The sequence below is a fragment of the Aegilops tauschii genome, chromosome 1, assembly GCF_002575655.3.
Source record: "Aegilops tauschii subsp. strangulata cultivar AL8/78 chromosome 1, Aet v6.0, whole genome shotgun sequence".
NCBI lineage: Eukaryota > Viridiplantae > Streptophyta > Magnoliopsida > Poales > Poaceae > Aegilops > Aegilops tauschii.
The window spans coordinates 336,334,814-336,353,097 of record NC_053035.3 but is presented as its reverse complement, the minus strand read 5'-3'; the positions used below and the strand labels follow the sequence as shown (position 1 = coordinate 336,353,097).

General features: G+C 43.2%; 2 protein-coding genes across 6 annotated transcripts; one reads left to right on the top strand and one right to left on the bottom strand.

Moving 5' to 3' along the window:
* Positions 1–8,693: 8,693 nt before the first annotated feature.
* LOC109785403 (uncharacterized) lies at positions 8,694–11,504 on the top strand. Of its 5 annotated transcripts, none has more exons than XM_040386101.3 (5): positions 8,694–8,850; positions 8,924–9,039; positions 10,212–10,343; positions 10,848–10,927; positions 11,045–11,504. In XM_040386101.3, exons 4-5 carry the CDS (start codon positions 10,881–10,883, stop codon positions 11,235–11,237), a joined length of 240 nt encoding a protein of 79 aa, XP_040242035.1. In that variant the 5' UTR covers positions 8,694–8,850; positions 8,924–9,039; positions 10,212–10,343; positions 10,848–10,880; the 3' UTR covers positions 11,238–11,504. The 5 variants fall into 5 exon arrangements, with proteins under 5 accessions (XP_040242035.1, XP_020199595.1, XP_040242036.1 ...); XM_040386102.3 differs by having other exon boundaries at positions 8,695–8,850; positions 8,934–9,039; XM_020344006.4 differs by lacking the exon at positions 10,212–10,343.
* A 2,169-nt stretch (positions 11,505–13,673) lies between these two features.
* On the bottom strand, positions 13,674–16,326 carry LOC109785402 (26S proteasome non-ATPase regulatory subunit 14 homolog). Its single transcript, XM_020344005.4, has 6 exons — positions 16,105–16,326; positions 15,826–16,003; positions 15,337–15,418; positions 14,445–14,621; positions 14,188–14,355; positions 13,674–14,081 (listed from the first exon to the last, which is right to left on the bottom strand). Exons 1-6 carry the CDS (start codon positions 16,232–16,234, stop codon positions 13,890–13,892), a joined length of 927 nt encoding a protein of 308 aa, XP_020199594.1. The 5' UTR covers positions 16,235–16,326; the 3' UTR covers positions 13,674–13,889.
* Between the last annotated feature and the right edge of the window lie 1,958 nt (positions 16,327–18,284).

Below are 18,284 nucleotides of genomic sequence, written 5' to 3'. Positions count from 1 at the left end.
ATTTAAGTTAAGGAAAGGCATGGAACACTTTCCTAGAAAGAAAATTAAATTACCTTATGAATCTATTATGAGAGCCACTTATGGATTGCATACCAAAGATGATGATACTTAGATCTATTCTTGCCTTTATGCCTAGCTAGGGGCGTTAAACGATAGCGCTTGTTTGGAGGCAACCCAATTTTATTTTTGTTCCTTGCTTTTTGTTCCTGTTTAGCAATAAATATTTGATCTAGCCTCTGGTTAGATGTTGTTCTATGTTTTAATTAGTGTTTGTCCCAAGTAAAACCTATAGGATCTTCTTGGATAGTAATTATTTGATCTTGCTGAAAAAGTCAGAAAATTCTGCTCACAAAAACAATTGTTAAAAATCACCAGAATGTGGTAAAATACTGATTCCAATTGCAGTAGATCAAAAAACAAATTATATGGGTCTTCCTATTTTGGTAGATTTTTCTGAGTTACAGAAGTTTGCGATTGATACAGATTACTACAGACTGTTCTTTTTTTGACAGATTCTGTTTTTCGTGTGTTGTTTGCTTATTTTGATGAATCTATGGCTAGTATCGGAGGTTATGAACCATAGAGAAGTTGGAATACAGTAGGTTTAACACCAATATAAATAAAGAATGAGTTCATTAGAGTACCTTAAAGTGGTGGTTTGTTTTATTTCGCTAACGGAGCTCATGAGATTTTCTGTTGAGTTTTGTGTTGTGAAGTTTTCAAGTTTTTGGGTAAAGATTTGATGGATTTTGGAACAAGGAGTGGCAAGAGCCTAATATTGGGGATACCCAAGGCACCCCAAGGTAAAATTCAAGGATAACCAAAAGCCTAAGCTTGATGCTATATTTTTATTCACCACATGATATGTGTTTTGCTTGGAGCGTCTTGTATGATTTGAGTCTTTGCTTTTTAGTTTACCACAATCATCCTTGCTGTACACACCTTTTGGGAGAGAGACACATGAATCGGAATTTATTAGAATACTCCGTGTGCTTCACTTATATCTTTTGAGCTAGATAATTTTGCTCTAGTGCTTCGCTTATATCTTTTTAGAGCACGGTGGTGGTTTTATTTTATAGAAATTATCGATCTCTCATGCTTCACTTATATCATTTTGAGAGTCTTTAAGAAGAGCATGGTAGTTTTCTTTGGCTATAAAATTAGTCATAATATGATGAACATCCAAGATAGGTATAATAAAAACTATCATATAAAGTGCATTGAATACTATGAGAAGTTTGATACTTGATAATTGTTTTGAGATATGAAGATGGTGATATTAGAGTCATGCTAGTTGAGTAGTTGTGGATTTGAGAAATACTTGTTCTAAAGTTTGTGATTCCCGTAGCATGCACGTATGGTGAACCGTTATGTGATGAAGTCGGAGCATGATTTATTTATTGATTGTCTTCCTTATGAGTGGCGGTCGGGGACGAGCGATGGTCTTTTCCTACCAATCTATCCCCCTAGGAGCATGCACATAGTACTTCGTTTCGATAACTAATAGGTTTTTGCAATAAGTATGTGAGTTCTTTATGACTAATGTTGAGTCCATGGATTATACGCACTCTCACCCTTCCACCATTGCTAGCCTCTCTAATACCGCGCACCTTTCGCCGGTATCATACACCCACCATATACCTTCCTCAAAACAGCCACCATACCTACCTATTATGGCATTTCCATAGCCATTCCGAGATATATTGCCATGCAACTTACCACCGTTCCGTTTATTATGACACGTTCCATCATTGTCATATTGCTTTGCATGATCATGTAGTTGACATCGTATTTGTGGCAAAGCCACCTTTATAATTCTTTCATACATGTCACTCTTGATTCATTGCATATCCCGGTACACCGCCGGAGGCATTCACATAGAGTCATATTTTGTTCCAAGTATTGAGTTGTAATTTTTGAGTTGTAAGGAAATAAAAGTGTGAGGATCATCATTATTACAGCATTGTCCCAAGTGAGAAAAGGATGATGGAGACTATGATTCCCCCGCAAGTCGGGATGAGTCTCCGGACTAAAAAATTATGCTAGGTAGCATTCCACATCAAAAATTCTGTTTTTATCATTTACCTACTCGAGGACGAGCAGGAATTAAGCTTGGGGATGCTTGATACGTCTCCAACGTATCTATAATTTTTGATTGTTCCTGCTATTATATTATCTGTTCTGGATGTTTAATGGGCTTTATTATGCACTTTATATTATTTTTGGGACTAACCTACTAACCAAAGGCCCAGTGCAAATTGCTGTTTTTTTGCCTATTTGCAGAAAAGGAATATCAAACGGAGTCCAGACGGAATGAAACCTTCGGGAGAGTTATTTTTGGAACAAACGTGATCCAGGGGACTTGGAGTGCACGTCAAGAAAGAAGCGAGGAGGCCACGAGGCAGGGAGGCGCGCCTGCCCCCTGGGCGCGCCCCCACCCTCGTGGGCCCCTCGCAGCTCCACCGACCTACTTCTTCCTCCTATATATATCCATATACCCCGGAAACATCCAGGAGCACCACGAAACCCTATTTCCACCGCCGCAACTCTCTGTTCCCATGAGATCCCATCTTGGGGCCTTTTCCGGCGCTCCGTCGGAGGGGGAGTCGATCACGGAGGGCTTCTACATCAACACCATAGCCTCTCCAATGATGTGTGAGTAGTTTACCTCAGACCTTCGGGTCTATAGTTATTAGCTAGATGGCTTCTTCTCTCTGTTTGGATCTCAATACAAAGTTCTCCTCGATCTTCTTGGAGATCTATTTGATGTAACTCTTTTTGCGGTGTGTTTGTCGAGATCCGATGAATTGTGGGTTTATGATCAAGATTATCTATGAACAATATTTGAATCTCCTCTGAATTATTTTATGTATGATTTGTTATCTTTGCAAGTCTCTTCGAATTATCAGTTTGGTTTCGCCTACTAGATTGATCTTTCTTGCAATGGGAGAAGTGCTTAGCTTTGGGTTCGATCATGCGGTGCTCGATCCCAGTGACAGCAGGGGAAACGACACGTATTGTATTGTTGCCATCGAGGATAAAAAGATGGGGTTTATATCATATTGCTTGACTTTATCCCTCTACATCATGTCATCTTGCCTAATGCGTTACTCTGTTCTTATGAACTTAATACTCTATATGCATGCTGGATAGCGGTCGATGTGTGGAGTAATAGTAGTAGATGCAGAATTGTTTCGGTCTACTTGTCGCCGACGTGATGCCTATATACATGATCATGCCTAGATATTCTCATAACTATGCACTTTTCTATCAATTGCTCGACAGTAATCTGTTCACCCACCGTAATACTTATGCTATCTTGAGAGAAGCCACTAGTGAAACCTATGGCCCCCGGGTCTATTCTCCAACATATAAGTTTCCGATCTATTTTATTTTGCACTCTTTACTTTCAATCTATACCATAAAAATACCAAAAATATTATCTTATCATCTCTATCAGATCTCACTTTTGCAAGTGGCCGTGAAGGGATTGACAACCCCTTTATTGCATTGGTTGCAAGTTCTTATTTGTTTGTGTAGGTATGAGGCGACTTGCGTGTGGTCTCCTACTGGATTGATACCTTAGTTCTCAAAAGCTGAGGGAAATACTTACGCTACTTTGGTGCATCACCATTTCCTCTTCAAGGAAAGAACCAACGCAGTGCTCAAGAGGTAGCAGTATCAATCGGGTCCAATGAAAATCTTTTGTGACAATACTGGAGCAATAATCTTGGCTAAGGAATCCAGATTTCACAAGAGAACCGAACACATCAAGAGACGCTTGAATTCCATCCGCGATCAAGTCAAGGAGGGAGACATAGAGATTTGCAAAATACATACGGATCTTAATGTTGCAGACCCGTTGACTAAGCCTCTTCCACGAGCAAAACATGATCAACACCAAGACTCCATGGGTGTTAGAATCATTACTATGTAATCTAGATTATTGACTCTAGTGCAAGTGGGAGACTGAAGGAAATATGCCCTAGAGGCAATAATAAAGTTGTTATTTATATTTCCTTATATCATGATAAATGTTTATTATTCATGCTAGAATTGTATTAACCGGAAACTTGGTACATGTGTGAATACATAGACAAACAGAGTGTCCCTGGTATGCCTCTACTTGACTAGCTCATTAATCAAAGATGGTTAAGTTTCCTAACCATAGACATGTGTTGTCATTTGATCAACGGGATCACATCATTAGAGAATGATGTGATGGACATACCCATCTGTTAGCTTAGCATAATGATCGTTTAGTTTTATTGCTATTGCTTTCTTCATGACTTATGCATATTCCTCTGACTATGAGATTATGCAACTCCCAAATACCGGAGGAACACTTTGTGTGCTATCAAACGTCACAACATAACTGGGTGATTATAAAGATGCTCTATAGGTGTCTCCGAAGGTGTTTGTTGAGTTGGCATAGATCAAGATTAGGATTTGTCACTCCATGTATCGGAGAGGTATCTCTGGGCCCTCTCGGTAGTGCACATCACTATAAGCCTTGCAAGTAATGTGACTAATGAGTTAGTTACGGGATGATGCATTATGGAACGAGTAAATAGACTTGCCGGTAACGAGATTGAACTAGGTATGATGATACCCACGATTGAATCTCGGGCAAGTAACATACCGATGACAAAGGGAATGACATATGTTGTTATGCGGTTTGACCGATAAAGATCTTCGAAGAATATGTAGGATCCAATATGAGCATCCAGGTTCCGCTATTGGTTATTGACCGGAGATGTGTCTCGGTGATGTCTACATAGTTCTCAAACCCGTAGGGTCCGCACGCTTAACGTTCGATGATGATTTGTATTATGAGTTATGTGTTTTGGTGACCGAAGTTTGTTCGGAGACCCGGATGAGATCACGGACATGACGAGGACTCTTGAAATGGTCGAGAGGTAAAGATTGATATATTGGAAGGTTATATACGGACACCGGAATGGTTCCGAAGAAGATCGGGGATTTTCCGGAGTACCGGGAGGTTACCGGAACCCCCCGGGAAAGTTAATGGGCCTCATGGGCCATAGTGGAGAGGAGGAGGCAGCCATAGGAGGTGGCGCCCCCCCCCCCAATCCCAATCCGAATTGGACAAGGGGTGGGGGCGCGGCCCCCCTTTCCTTCTCCCTCTCCACCTCTTTCCCCTCTCCCCCTCCGTTGGAAGGAAGGAGGGGGGGCCGAATCCTACTTGGACTAGGAGTCCAAGTAGGACTCCCCCCTTGGTGCGCCCCTCCTAGGCCGCCGGCCTCCTCCTCCCCCTTTATATACGGGGGCGGGGGGCACCCCAAAGGCACACCAAGATTTGTCTTGGCCGTGTGCGGTGCCCCCCTCCACAGTTTACTCCTCCGGTCATAGCGTCGTAATGCTTAGGCGAAGCCCTGCGCGGATCACATCACCATCACCGTCACCGGGCCATCGTGCTGACGGAACTCTCCCTCGGCCCTCTACTGGATCAAGAGCTCGAGGGACGTCATCGAGCTGAACGTGTGCTGAACACGGAGGTGCCTTACGTTCGGTACTTGGATCGGTTGGATCGTGAAGACGTTCGACTACATCAACCGCGTTAACATAACGGTTCCGCTTTCGGTCTACGAGGGTACGTGGACACACTCTCCCCTCTCGTTGCTATGCATCTCCTAGATAGATCTTGCGTGATCGTAGGAATTTTTTTGAATTACTACGTTCCCCAACAAAATGAAAATGAAAACCCATTGGTATGCATGAGACAAAATGACAAGGTCAAAACAACAAGGTGGGCTCGGGTTTCGGGACTTCCATCTTTTCAATCAAGCGTTGTTGGCATGACAGGCTTGAGGCAGCAAATCCATAAGGGTTCTATTTGATTAGGCACCTGAATTGGCACCTGAATCGGTTGATCCTAACCGAAAGTCCTTTCTTTTACACGGTTGGTGACGAACTCACTAGCGAGATGGTGTAACCAAAACATAATGAATCTGGAGGTTCAGGCCACATGTCTGGTCTGCCGTTTGGAGGATGAGCATAACTTCCACGTGTTCTTTGAGTGGGATTTACTAGACACTACAAGCGTCTGACCTGCTCATGACTGGTTCATCAACCTGGCATGTGACCTTGATGAGACTATGCGAACTCAGCTATTCATGCTCCTCTGGAGGATGTGGCTTGTCAGGAATGAAGTTGTCATGTGATGTCAACGCCCCCTGTGGATGTCTCTGTTAGGTTCTTGTCCAGCTATTTTGATAAGCTAACATCGCTGGCGGTCGATCCTAACATTGATCTGTTGGGAAACATAGCATGCAATTTCAAAAAAAAATCCTACGCTCATGCAAGATCTATCTAGGAGATGCATAGCAACGAGGGGGGGAGTGTGTCTACGTACCCTCGTAGACCGTTAGCGGAAGCGTTTGACAACGCAGTTGATGTAGTCGAACTTATTCTAGCTCCGACCGATCAAGTACAGAACGTACGACACCTCCGAGTTCTGCACACGTTCAGCTCGGTGACGTCCCTCGCCTTCTTGATCCAGCAAGGTGTCGAGGTTGTAGATGAGTTCCGTCAGCACGACGGTGTGATGACGGTGATGGTGAAGTGATCCGCGCAGGGCTTCACCTAAGCACCGCGAGAATATGACCGGGGGTGTAAACTGTGGAGGGGGCGCCGCACACGGCTAACAATTGATGTTGTGTGTTCTAGGCGCCCCCTCCCCATATATATAGGTGGGAGGGAGAGGGGAGAGGCCAAGGAGCACCCCAAGTGGGACCGAATCCCACTTGGGCTCCTGCCCTAGTTCGCCCCCCCCCCCTTCCTTGTATAGGCGCCAGGGGAAGGAAGGGGGAGGTGGCGCCCCCCCTTTCCTTTCTCCCTTGAGGAGGGGAAGGAAGGAGGGACTTGACCTCCCCCCTTTCCTTTCCCTAGGGCTGGCCGGCCTGGTGGAGGGGCGCACCAGCCCCTTGTGGGCTGGTCTGTCCCTCCCTTGGCCCATTAAGCCCATATCTTTGCCGGGGGTGCCCGGAACCCCTTCCGGTGACCCTATATGTATCTGGTATCCTCCGAAACACTTCCGGTGTCCGAATACCATCGTCCTATATATCAATCTTTACCTCTCGACCATTTAGAGGCTCCTCGTCATGTCTATGATCTCATCCGGGACTCCGAACAACATTCGGTCACCAAATCACATAACTCATATAATACTAAATCATCATCGAACGTTAAGCATGCGGACCCTATGGGTTCGAGAACTATGTAGACATGACCGAGACACCTCTCTGGTCAATAACCAGTAGCGCAACCTGGATGCTCATATTGGCTCCTACATATTCTACGAAGATCTTTATCGGTCGAACTGCTATGACAACATACGTTATTCCCTTTGTCCATCGGTATGTTACTTGCCCGAGATTCGATCGTCGGTATTCACATACCTAGTTCAATCTCGTTACTGGCAAGTCTCTTTACTCATTCCGTAATACATCATCTTGTAACTAACTCATTAGTCACTTTGCTTGCAAGGCTTCTTATGATGTGCATTACCGAGAGGGCCCAGAGATACCTCTCCGATACTCGGAGTGACAAATCCTAATCTCAATCTATGCCAACCCAACAAACACCTTCGGAGATACCTGTAGAGCATCTTTATAATCACCCAGTTACGTTGTGACGTTTGATAGCACAAAAGGTATTCCTCCGGTATCCGGGAGTTGCATAATCTCATAATCGAAGGAATATGTATTTGACATGAAGAAAGCAATAGCAATAAAACTGAACGATCAATATGCTAAGCTAACGGATGGGTCTTGTCCATCACATCATTCTCCTAATGATGTGATCCCGTTATTAAATGACAACTCATGTCCATGGTTAGGAAACCTTAACCATCTTTGATCAAAGAGCTAGTCAAGTAGAGGCTCACTAGGGACACGGTGTTTTGTCTATGTATCCACACATGTATCAAGTTTCCGGTTAATACAATTCTAGCATGAATAATAAACATTTATCATGATATAAGGAAATATAAAACAACAACTTTATTATTGCCTCTGGGGCATATTTCCTTCATGATCATGTGAAAGGAAAGACTGTTCTCAGTTCTTGCTCACCACGCACTCATGTTGCATGCAATAAATAGCAGCCCCTCTAACAACATGTCGTGGTTCTCTCCGGCTTCGAGCGTACGAAGTTGAACATTGACGGTAGTGCAGGTGTATATATGATTTTGAGGGATCACGAACGTGTTATAATTTCAGCCCCTGCCGACATCTTCACACATCTGATGATATTTTGTAATCGAAATGTATGGTCATCAAGAAGGGAGTTTCTTTGGCTTTGCACTGGAGCACCTTACCGGTTGATGTTGAACCAGTTTGTGTAGAAGCAGTGGTGACGGTGAAGAGTGGTGATAACAACAAATCAAAATGTGCTTTTATGATCAGGAAGATAAACGATAGTATGTGAGAACGAAATTCTTGTATTACATGGTGCTAGCCACTTTATGGCCAACTTTGGTAGGTCCCATGGTTACAGCTATTCGGTTTAGTTCTTGTTCAGAGGAGGTTTTGTACATTGTTAAGCTTTAAACTTTGAACATTTCAAAAAAAACTTTAAACTTTGAGAGTAGTACAAAAATTTATTTCGCAAAAAAAAGACCCCTTTACGTTTTTTTAATTGAAAATCCTTTACGTTTTACTCCAGCCAAAAAAAAAATCCGCCTTGCCGGTGGAGAAACGTCTCTTCAATCGACTCGTTGGACACGCACCGAGCCTGCTCCAGTCTGTTCGACCAGAGCGCCGCCTGCCTCTGTTCCTCCCGCGCAGCGACCCGGCGGCCGGCGACCAAGGCGGTGCCCGCGGCGAGGTGAGTTCCCCATTCTAATTCCGTTCTCTTCCTCCTTGTGAACTCTTGATCGGTTCAATATCTTAAACCGTAGGTCTTCGCAGCCTAGGGTTCGGCTTCACTCCTTCTCCTCTCCGCATCTCGGTCTTCACCCAGGCGCGGCGGCGGCGCCATCCCGCCCGTCAGCTCTCGTCACAGAAAACGCCGCAGGTAACACCCCCTACCCCCCTTGCTTCCTCCGATGAAACGTGGAGCTTGTTCTTGTGGTGAGAGAAGTTTAAATTGAGGGGCAGATGGTGGGGGCGAGCGGCGTTGCGGGGCGGAGGTGCGGTGAGCGCCGTGGCATGGGATGGCGAAGACCTACACTATAAGACCACTCATATCAGCGGGCACTACAGGATTTGGTTTTGTTCTCGGGGCTATTTGAATGCATCTCTTTCCTGATTGCAGGCATTTCAGATGGTAGAAACTGTGCTAGCCGTCTTCTTCATGTGTAGAATACACATGGAAGGCAGCGTGACAGCGCGTTTTAATATTCCATGGCTTCTGTGATTCATTCACGGTTACCTATCCTAGTGCTTTTCAGCTGAGATGAAAACTTTAATCTGTTCCATAAGCGTGTGGTAGAATCAGATCAAACACCTATTGTAACTTGCAAATAATCCTTGTAGTTGACATATGCCTGAGGACAAACCTTTTGACCTTGTTCGGCTAGTCCCTTCTCCTCCGGGATCTTGGCCTAGACCCCGTTGATCTAGTTCTGTCCTTGGCAAGGGAGCATTATTTAGATGGTACTCCCCCCGTCCCATAATACAACAAGGTCTTATTACATCCAATATGTGAGTATATTGGATGTAATAAGATCTTATATTATGGGACGGAGGGAGTAACATAAAGTTATCGATAGACCGTTCATTGTTGCGGGGCATTTTGGTTACAGTTCAGGATAGAGTTCAGTTCAGGATACTCAATTCCTTCCTGCTTGTATAATCGTCTCCGTGTAATGTAGCACAGTACTATGCACAACGATACTTAAGCACCAAGCTCTACTTACCTGAGTGTTGGCTCAGGATTTTTTTTAATTTTCTTGTAGTCCTGCCAAATATTATGTAATACTCAAGATTAGTTATACTTGAATGACCTCAACTGTATTGGTAGAGGTTGATAGTTTGATGATTTTTGTGATAATCTTGGGTTATACTGCTATAGCACTTTGTTGGTTATATGATTCATATTCTCTGCGGTTTCATGTACCTTTTTTTTTCATTGCAGCTCTAATTTGATCGTTTGTTATAGTCCAGATTAAGGGAGTAGGATTACCCATCTGGTAACTGGCACCTAAATTTTTCTACTAGTTTGTGTCTAACATGTTACATGTGCAGTCCTGTACTAGAACTCTAGAAGTCAATCATGAGCATCCTATCACATGCTTGTAAGCCCAATTCACAATGACCATTCCAGCTATTTTCCGAGTCTCTTTGTTGGCTCCAGGAGTTGTAAACTTGTAATCTGAGGTACAGAGGCTTTGTATCCTCGTTGAACATAAGGTTACTTTCTGCCCGTAAGGTTTCATGACTTGTGACCTTGGTTTAGTGCCCTGCCTCAGTGATAATTTACTCTCATTGTGTCAAACAAAATTCCTTTGAAGTTATAAGCTTTGTTGTTATTACAAGCATGTGAGCAAGTATTCATTCCCAGCTTGTTTGCAAGAATCCTGAGTATAGTTTTCAGCTGCTAGTTTTGTTCCCAGTTTGTTTGTTTGCAAGAATCCTGAGTATAGTTTTCAGCTGCTCGTTTTGTTGCCCTTTTGTGTGGTGAGGACTTCTTAATGCAACTGCCATTTGACTATGAACTATCAAGCTTGTTACAAGCTTCAGATGCCTTTTGTGTAGCGCAATAATCTTTTTCTCTTTGTTGTTTTTCCTTTGCTAGTGGACAGATAATTAGGGTACGATACCAGATCATTATTGAATAATTGATTGCACCCTACTTCTGAACTGTAGTCTTTTCTATTACAGGAAACAATCTGAATCAAGGCACGGATCGGCGTGATGTCTTTCCTGAGGCTGTTACCTCAAAGGTTGCCCCAATTTGTTAGGTACTTGCACATCTCACCTTTAAAATTTGAGCAAGCCTGTGCTATATCATAAATATTTCCACTATTATGGTGGAAAGGATATCTGCTTTAATTTGCTTTCTTGACTATGACACACAGGCAGGTGGAGCGAGATGTCGAGACTGTAATCAATGTTCTGCAGCCAGGTCCAATAGGAATTGTGGAGCATAAGTTCACTGATGCAGAGATCCGCGAGGCGCAAGTCACTGTAAGGAGTGCTGTTGAGAAATGGCGAAGGAACAGTGCTCTGGAGAGAAATCTTGGCACTGGTTCTTTTCATAAATCGAAGTAGCGCTCTATGTCATGACTTGGTGCAGCGCACCAATACTGAAAATAAAAGTGTGCCATGGTTGCAACTGTTGGTCTTGGTGTAGTTAATGTGTTTTCTCTGTCAGTGAACCAATGCAATTGATCATGATATACCTCCTCGATGATCTATTATCGGCAAAAGTACACTCTGCTCAAGTTTCTGAAATTGTTCTTCTAAAGTTTGATGTTCTAAAAAATATCTCCTCAATCAAAGTGTGCTTTGCGGCACTGTGGATTAAATGTTCACAAATTGAGTTGCCTCGAGTCGGATGTATGATTAGTTTGCAAAGGGTTACCAATTGCCGAACATCTCTGTAACAGAAGGTGGTTTAGTGTGTCAGGGAACCGTTTGAACCTGTTTCTATCACTGTTGAATTCCTTTTTTTTAATCGAGTTTGCTGTTTTGCCACAAGAGAATTTAAAAAAATGCGATGTAGAGAATAAAGCATTTTCACGAGCTTTCCCCTCAGTTTTTGTTTTGTTTGTATCTCTCATCAACCCATTTCATTCTCATTATAGCATAAGTTTAAAAAAAAAACATAACATAGTGCCTAGCTTGAATTTTGCCAAAAACAAGAGTAGCTTAGCTTGAAGTTTGTATCTAAGATCTTGTATTTTAGTTCGACGTTTCTGTATCAATATGAACTGTTGCGAAGCAACTTCATTTGTCTAAATTTATCTGTCAGTGCGGCATGCATCCTGTCTATTTGTTTGGTATTCATAATTTGCACGATGTTCATTACCACAGAAGCTGGAATAGCTCAGATGGCTAGAGCGTGTGGCTGTTAACCACAAGGTCGGAGGTTCGAGCCCTCCTTCTAGCGGTTTTTTGTGTTTTTTTTTTCAATTTTCTCAATATATAAACACGTGTTTGCTCATTACGTTTTCGTTTCTGCATTACACATTGCCACTGCCTCCTTATAGCGGCTCCATTTTTGTAATATCTAAACACATGTCACGACGTTTTCGCTTTTCCATTACACATTGCCACTGCCACCTTATAGCGGCTCCGTTTTTTAATATCTAAACACATGTTTATTCATTACTTTTGCATTAGACATTATCACAGGACCATGCCACTGAAGTGTAGGCCAAATTGTAGTCGTATATTATTTTCTAACAATATACTTCCTCCGTCCAAAAAAAAATGTCTTAGCTTTATGCTAACTTTAGTATAAAGTTGTATTAAAATTAAGACACTTATTTTGAGATGGAGGAAGTATATATCTAAATACATGTTTGCTCATTATGTTTCTGCTTCTACATTGCACACTGCCATTGGACCATGTCACTGGAGTGTGGGCCAAAATTTAGTCTTCTACCCTTACAATTCATTCGGCCAGGCAAACAGAGTTGGTCCACTTGTATCCTAAACATCCACACAAACGGTTTGCGCCACCGAAAGTAGCCCGGGGGGGGGGGGGGGGGGGGGGGGGGGGATGCATTTATTTTCCTTCTCCTAAGAGCATCTACCGCCACAACCTACTAATTTGGACCCTCAAACATCCGTGAGCGCGCGGGCCTCAAATTTTGCCATTTGCAACCACTATTTTCAAACACCAAATACATGCAAACACATGCGTGTCACTCATTTTGGATGTTTAGTCCGTGTTGGGCCGGCGGGCGGGGTTGTTATAAACACCAAATAAATTTCTCGTAGTTAAGTTTTCACATCCGTGTTGGCCCAGCGGGGTTAGGGGTCTAGTCCCACCTCGCCGTGTGAGTAGCGAGGCGACCAACTTAAATAGCCGCGTCGTCCAGAAGTGATAAGTTTCGGTCATCATTGCACCCTTTGTGAAAGATATGGACTGCCACTATTAATCTTCTCTCTTCACAAAGGGAACGTTGATGGTTGTCCGGCTCTTTTTGAATCACAATGTGTTTGAACATAGAGGGCAAGGTGCAGTCGGGTGCAAGGATGGCGACGGAGCTAGCATAGGTCTGATGCGGAGGAGCAAGTGAAAAGGGGTAGGTCGGAGGGGGAGTTGGTTCACTTTTTGCGGGGTCCGGCTGTCAGTTCCAATGTGGCGGACGCACCCGAGCCGCCCCATATCCGCCCTAAATTTAGATTGGATATGACGGGCACCGGTCAGCTTGGTCGTTCGAGACCAGTTTGAGGCCCCTGCCTGGGTCAGGTTGGTTTTTCTTTTCTCACCGGTCAGTGACCCGGGCATCCTCCCGGACATTTGAGGGGAGTTTGAGGCCCGAGGCTGTAGATGCTCTAACCCCACAAAGTGATTGTTTGCGCTGAATTCTAACAAAAAATTATCTATATGTTTTGTTCATGCCATAATATTTTGGTCAGGCAGATTCCTTTTATTACCACAGTGCATCAAACCGGCAGCATGTATATTAGAACAAGAATAAGAGTTGCCGAATGAGCAACTGGCAGAAAGCTCTCACAACAACATGCATAGCCTGAACAAGGAAACCGTTTGATTCTTTTTGCAGGGGAGATATTAATAGTAGATTAACAGTAAGCCCTACAGAAGATAGTCGTGTCGCATGGTGCTACATGCCTACATCAGACAAAAAACCCTAACCTCTTGCACTGCCTTACTGCATTATGACAGGCTGTGACCAACAAAAATAACACAGTTCTGTGTATAGAGTTGGAACAACCAGTAGTAGCAGACTAAAAGACCACTGTGTCGAGCATGGTCCCTAGGGTCTGTACTATGTTCGATGACATCAAATTCGAGACATGCTCCTCCAAGTGCTTCTTTGCATCCTGCCGCCCGACATTTGCTATCGCTAGTTTCTCAGGCGGCAGCTCATCCTCCTCTTGCACTGCCTTGTTGTATTTGATGGCCAGACTCAGCATTTCCTGCACATGGTAACACAAATATTAACAAACCACAAAGAGTAGTTCAGTTTGCAGCTTCAACTAAACTGATCTTCTGAGCGCAGGTAGGAAGTAGAATGCTACACACCTGAACAGTCTCCTCGTTGGTCTTTGAGTGGGTGTCGAATTTCTTTAAAATCAACCCATCAGTCCATTTCTTTTTGTGTAAGTTCAGCAGCATCTTCTCCTCAAGCTCATTTTTCCGGTAATTGATTGCAATGGAGTAGTAGTGCCTGTTCAGCCCGTGAATAAGTGCCTGGCAACACAGAGATAACACAAACATTTATGATAAATTATAAAGACGAGTTCAGAAGGACCAGCATTATGTAGTACACTAATACTTACCTGAATAGATGGTTTGTTTAGGTGCCCAACATTGGATGTTGTCTGCCTTGGCTCCTGGCCAAGCATCATGGTCTGAGGGTTAATGAGACGGAATGCATCAATGACGACCTTCCCCTTGACACTCTGGATGGGATCTATCACAACAGCAACTGCCCTGGGGTTTAAAGCTTCAAAACTCTGCATGTCCAAGTTTTAAGATGTTACATATCACAAGCATACTCAAGTCAATTCAGCAGAAATATTTACATAAGAGTAAATTTCGCACTTTGTGGAAAAACAAGAGTAAAATCAGAGCAGTTTTCTTTTACTTTGAAATAAATTAGGCTTTGAGGTTCGCTGAGAACTTATCTATCACTGCCTCTTATGATGGGACATTTTCCCTTTTCCTATTCTATTCCAGATCAGATGTATACAATTCAACTCAAGTCGCTTCAGAGGTTGGACTTGGGAAGACACACAAATGTGAAACTCATTAGACTAGCCTCTGTGGCAGGGTTGACTACCACATAGATACTTGTACCTAGGCAGCAAACATATGACAACTGAAACAAAGTATATGCTATCTTTTAATCCTTTCACTTAAACAGATTAGATTGTTATATGCATGTTTATTAAATTTTTGTTACATATGAATTGGCATACAGTACACTGGAACTGCAGAACAACCAGCGCATCTTTTTGCCAAAACAAGTTTAAAATGATAGTTTTTACGATGAAATGGAGAACCGTAAACGATATGTGAGCATGCCGTAAAAAAAGATATGTGAGCATGGATTAGTGAATTACAAAGCGGCACAATGGAACTGTGGCAAAAATAAAATATATGTTTGTCAAACAACGATTCTACAATGCAACAAAGGAACACCAAAAAATAGCTGGCATTTGCATAGACCTGCTGAGTATTGATGTCAACTCCTGAAAGCCAGCAACCAAATCCAGGATGCGAGTGGTACCAGCCTACCACCATTTCAGGTCTGTAAAAGCAACATATGTATTAATAGAATTGTTTGCGTACAAAATAACTGAGCAAAGATCACGCTTGATCATAAAACATTCACCAAAGAAAAACATATATTAAATCCACGGCCAATATAATTAATAAAACAATTGGCTGGCAGCAAGCATATAGAAATCTAGAATTGTATCCTGCGCTGCATGAGAGGTGATTATGTACATTTACGAACCTGTAAATTTTGAAAAAAAATCAAATCTAGAACTTGATTTTCTTAAAACGAAATGTAACAGAGCAAGCCATGACTAACTGAATTCTAACACCAAGAGAAGTTTTGGTGTCCACAATTAAGCATAGAACAGACTGAAGGAATACTACAATCAGGAGAGGTAAGAACCAAGTTACTATCGCTCATCAAGCATCGCGTACCTCCCGGTCTGCTTGAGCATGTCGAGCATGTTGGTCTGGAAGACGTGGTCGACGGCCTCGACGCTGACCCCGGTCCCGCTCTGCGGCATGGCGAAGACATCCACCACCCTGACCGTGTAGTCGTCGACGAACTCGCCCAGCATCAGGCCCATCACCTCCATGGGCACGCCGGCCCTCCCTGCGTCAGCAGCAGCGCGTGAGACCGATCTCGAACCCTGGCGGGCCAAATCCGAGGGGTGGAGAGGGGTGGGGTGACTAGGGTTAGGGTTACCGACTGACCGTGCTTGAGCATCTTGAGGAGAGCGAGGGAGGAGATGTAGACCTGCTCGGAGGAGTCGAGCAGCGGCGAGTCACTCCCCGGCTGCCCCATCCCGGTGGCGCCGCTGAAGATTCTCTGCAGCCGCTCCATTGCTTCAGCTCGCCTTCGGATCGCGCCTCCTCCTTTGCTTCTCGCCGCGGTTGCTCCAGGGCGCGCTTATAGCGAGGCAGCCCGCCAGCCCGCTACACAGTACTGGGCCAGCCTAGTAGGAACGCGGGTCGGCACGCTGACATCGTGCTGACGTCACGATAAAATTTTCTCTTATTTCTGTTTACATTTTAAATAAATAAATTTTAAAAAATAAATTTACTTTACATAAAAATCGAGAATTCGATTTTTGTTAATAGTAACAAGAAAAGGTTAGCACAGTTTAAAATAAAATGTTGATAGCTTTCAAACAAAATGTTCATGACCATAAAAACATGTTCCTGTGTTTCAAAAAATACATTTTTTTAAATGTGTATGCAATGTAAAAAAATGTTATACGTAGTATACAAAAATGTTTTGTACCATTCAGAAAATATACGCTATATTTTGAAGAAACATCCTCACGTTTCAAAACAAAATTGTTTCTAATATTCACAAAAACATTATATACAAATGTAAAAAAATGTTCACGTAGTTGAGAAAAAGTATATTACCATTATAAGTATATTTCAACATGTATTTAAGAAAAGGTTGACCATGTAATAAAAAAGTGTTCAAACATGTTAAAAGAATTGTACATCATGTATTTGAAAATTATTCACCATGTATCAAAAAACTAATTCACGTGTACTGAAAGCACAAATGCTCCCTGGGTGATTTTGATAATTAATGTCAACATATCTTCTGTTGGACTAATAATTTTATCTAGTATATTTTAGATAAGTTCAACAGTGGCATGGCAAGGACAAGAGGATGTGGAACCCCCTTCAAAATGTTAAGGACAAGGATTGGCAAAAGCTCAAGACTCTACATTTTTGTTTAAGTGATCCAAGATTGCATTGAGTCCATAGGAAAGCCAATACTATTAAAAGGGGATGCGGTGTTGCTTAATGATCTTGTTGCTCAAGTGCTTAGTGATATTGCATCAAAACCCTCAGCCACTTTCTCTATCCACATATGTCCTAAACCCTAATTTCCAGCTCGTCCCCAACGATATTTCCCATCTGGAGCCACCAAGTTCATCTGGACTTAGCCACTATCAAACCCTAATAATTCGGTCTCACCGATATGGCCTTGCGAGCGCTATGTGACTTGTTGCATTCACTTCGGCCCCATCGAGATGTTGTAATCGGTCCCATTGAGTTGGCTTGACTGATTCTCTGTTGCCTTGTTGCTTCACTTCGGTCCCACCGAGATGATGCAATCGGTGCCACCGAGATGAGGTTTTCTCTAAGCCCTAGCACATCGATCCCACCCAGTTGTTCCAGTCGGTCCCACCGAGATTCCTAACGTTCATATTTTTGTACAGATTGGTGCCACGGAGTTTTCTGGTCAGTGCCACCGAGATGGGTCAAAAGTGTGTAACGGTTGGATTTTGCGTGGAGGCTATATATATACCCCTACACCCCTTCTTCCTCACAGAGGAGAGCCATCAAAACGTGCCTACACTTCCACCATTCATTTTCTGAGAGAGAACCACCTACTCATGTGTTGAGATCAAGAGATTCCATTCCTACCATTTGAACCTTGATTTCTAGCCTTCCCCAAGTTGCTTTCCACTCAAATCCTTCTTCCACCATAGCCAAATCTGTGAGAGAGTTGAGTGTTGGGGAGACTATCATTTGAAGCACAAGAGCAAGGAGTTCATCATCAACACACCGTGCATTACCATTTGGAGAGTGGTGTCTCCTAGATTGGTTAGGTGTCGCATGGGAGCCTCCGACATGATGTGGAGTTGAACCAAGAAGTTTGTAATGGCAAGGAGATCGCTTACTTCGTGAAGATCTATCCGAGAGAGGCAAGTCCTTCGTGGGCGATGGTCATGGTGGGATAGACAAGGTTGCTTCTTTGTGGACCATTCGTGGGTGGAGCCCTTTGTGGACTCGCGCAACCATTACCCTTCGTGGGTTGAAGTCTCCATCAACGTGGATGTACGATAGCACCACCTATCGGAACCACGCCAAAAATTCTTCACGTCTCCATTGTGTTTGCA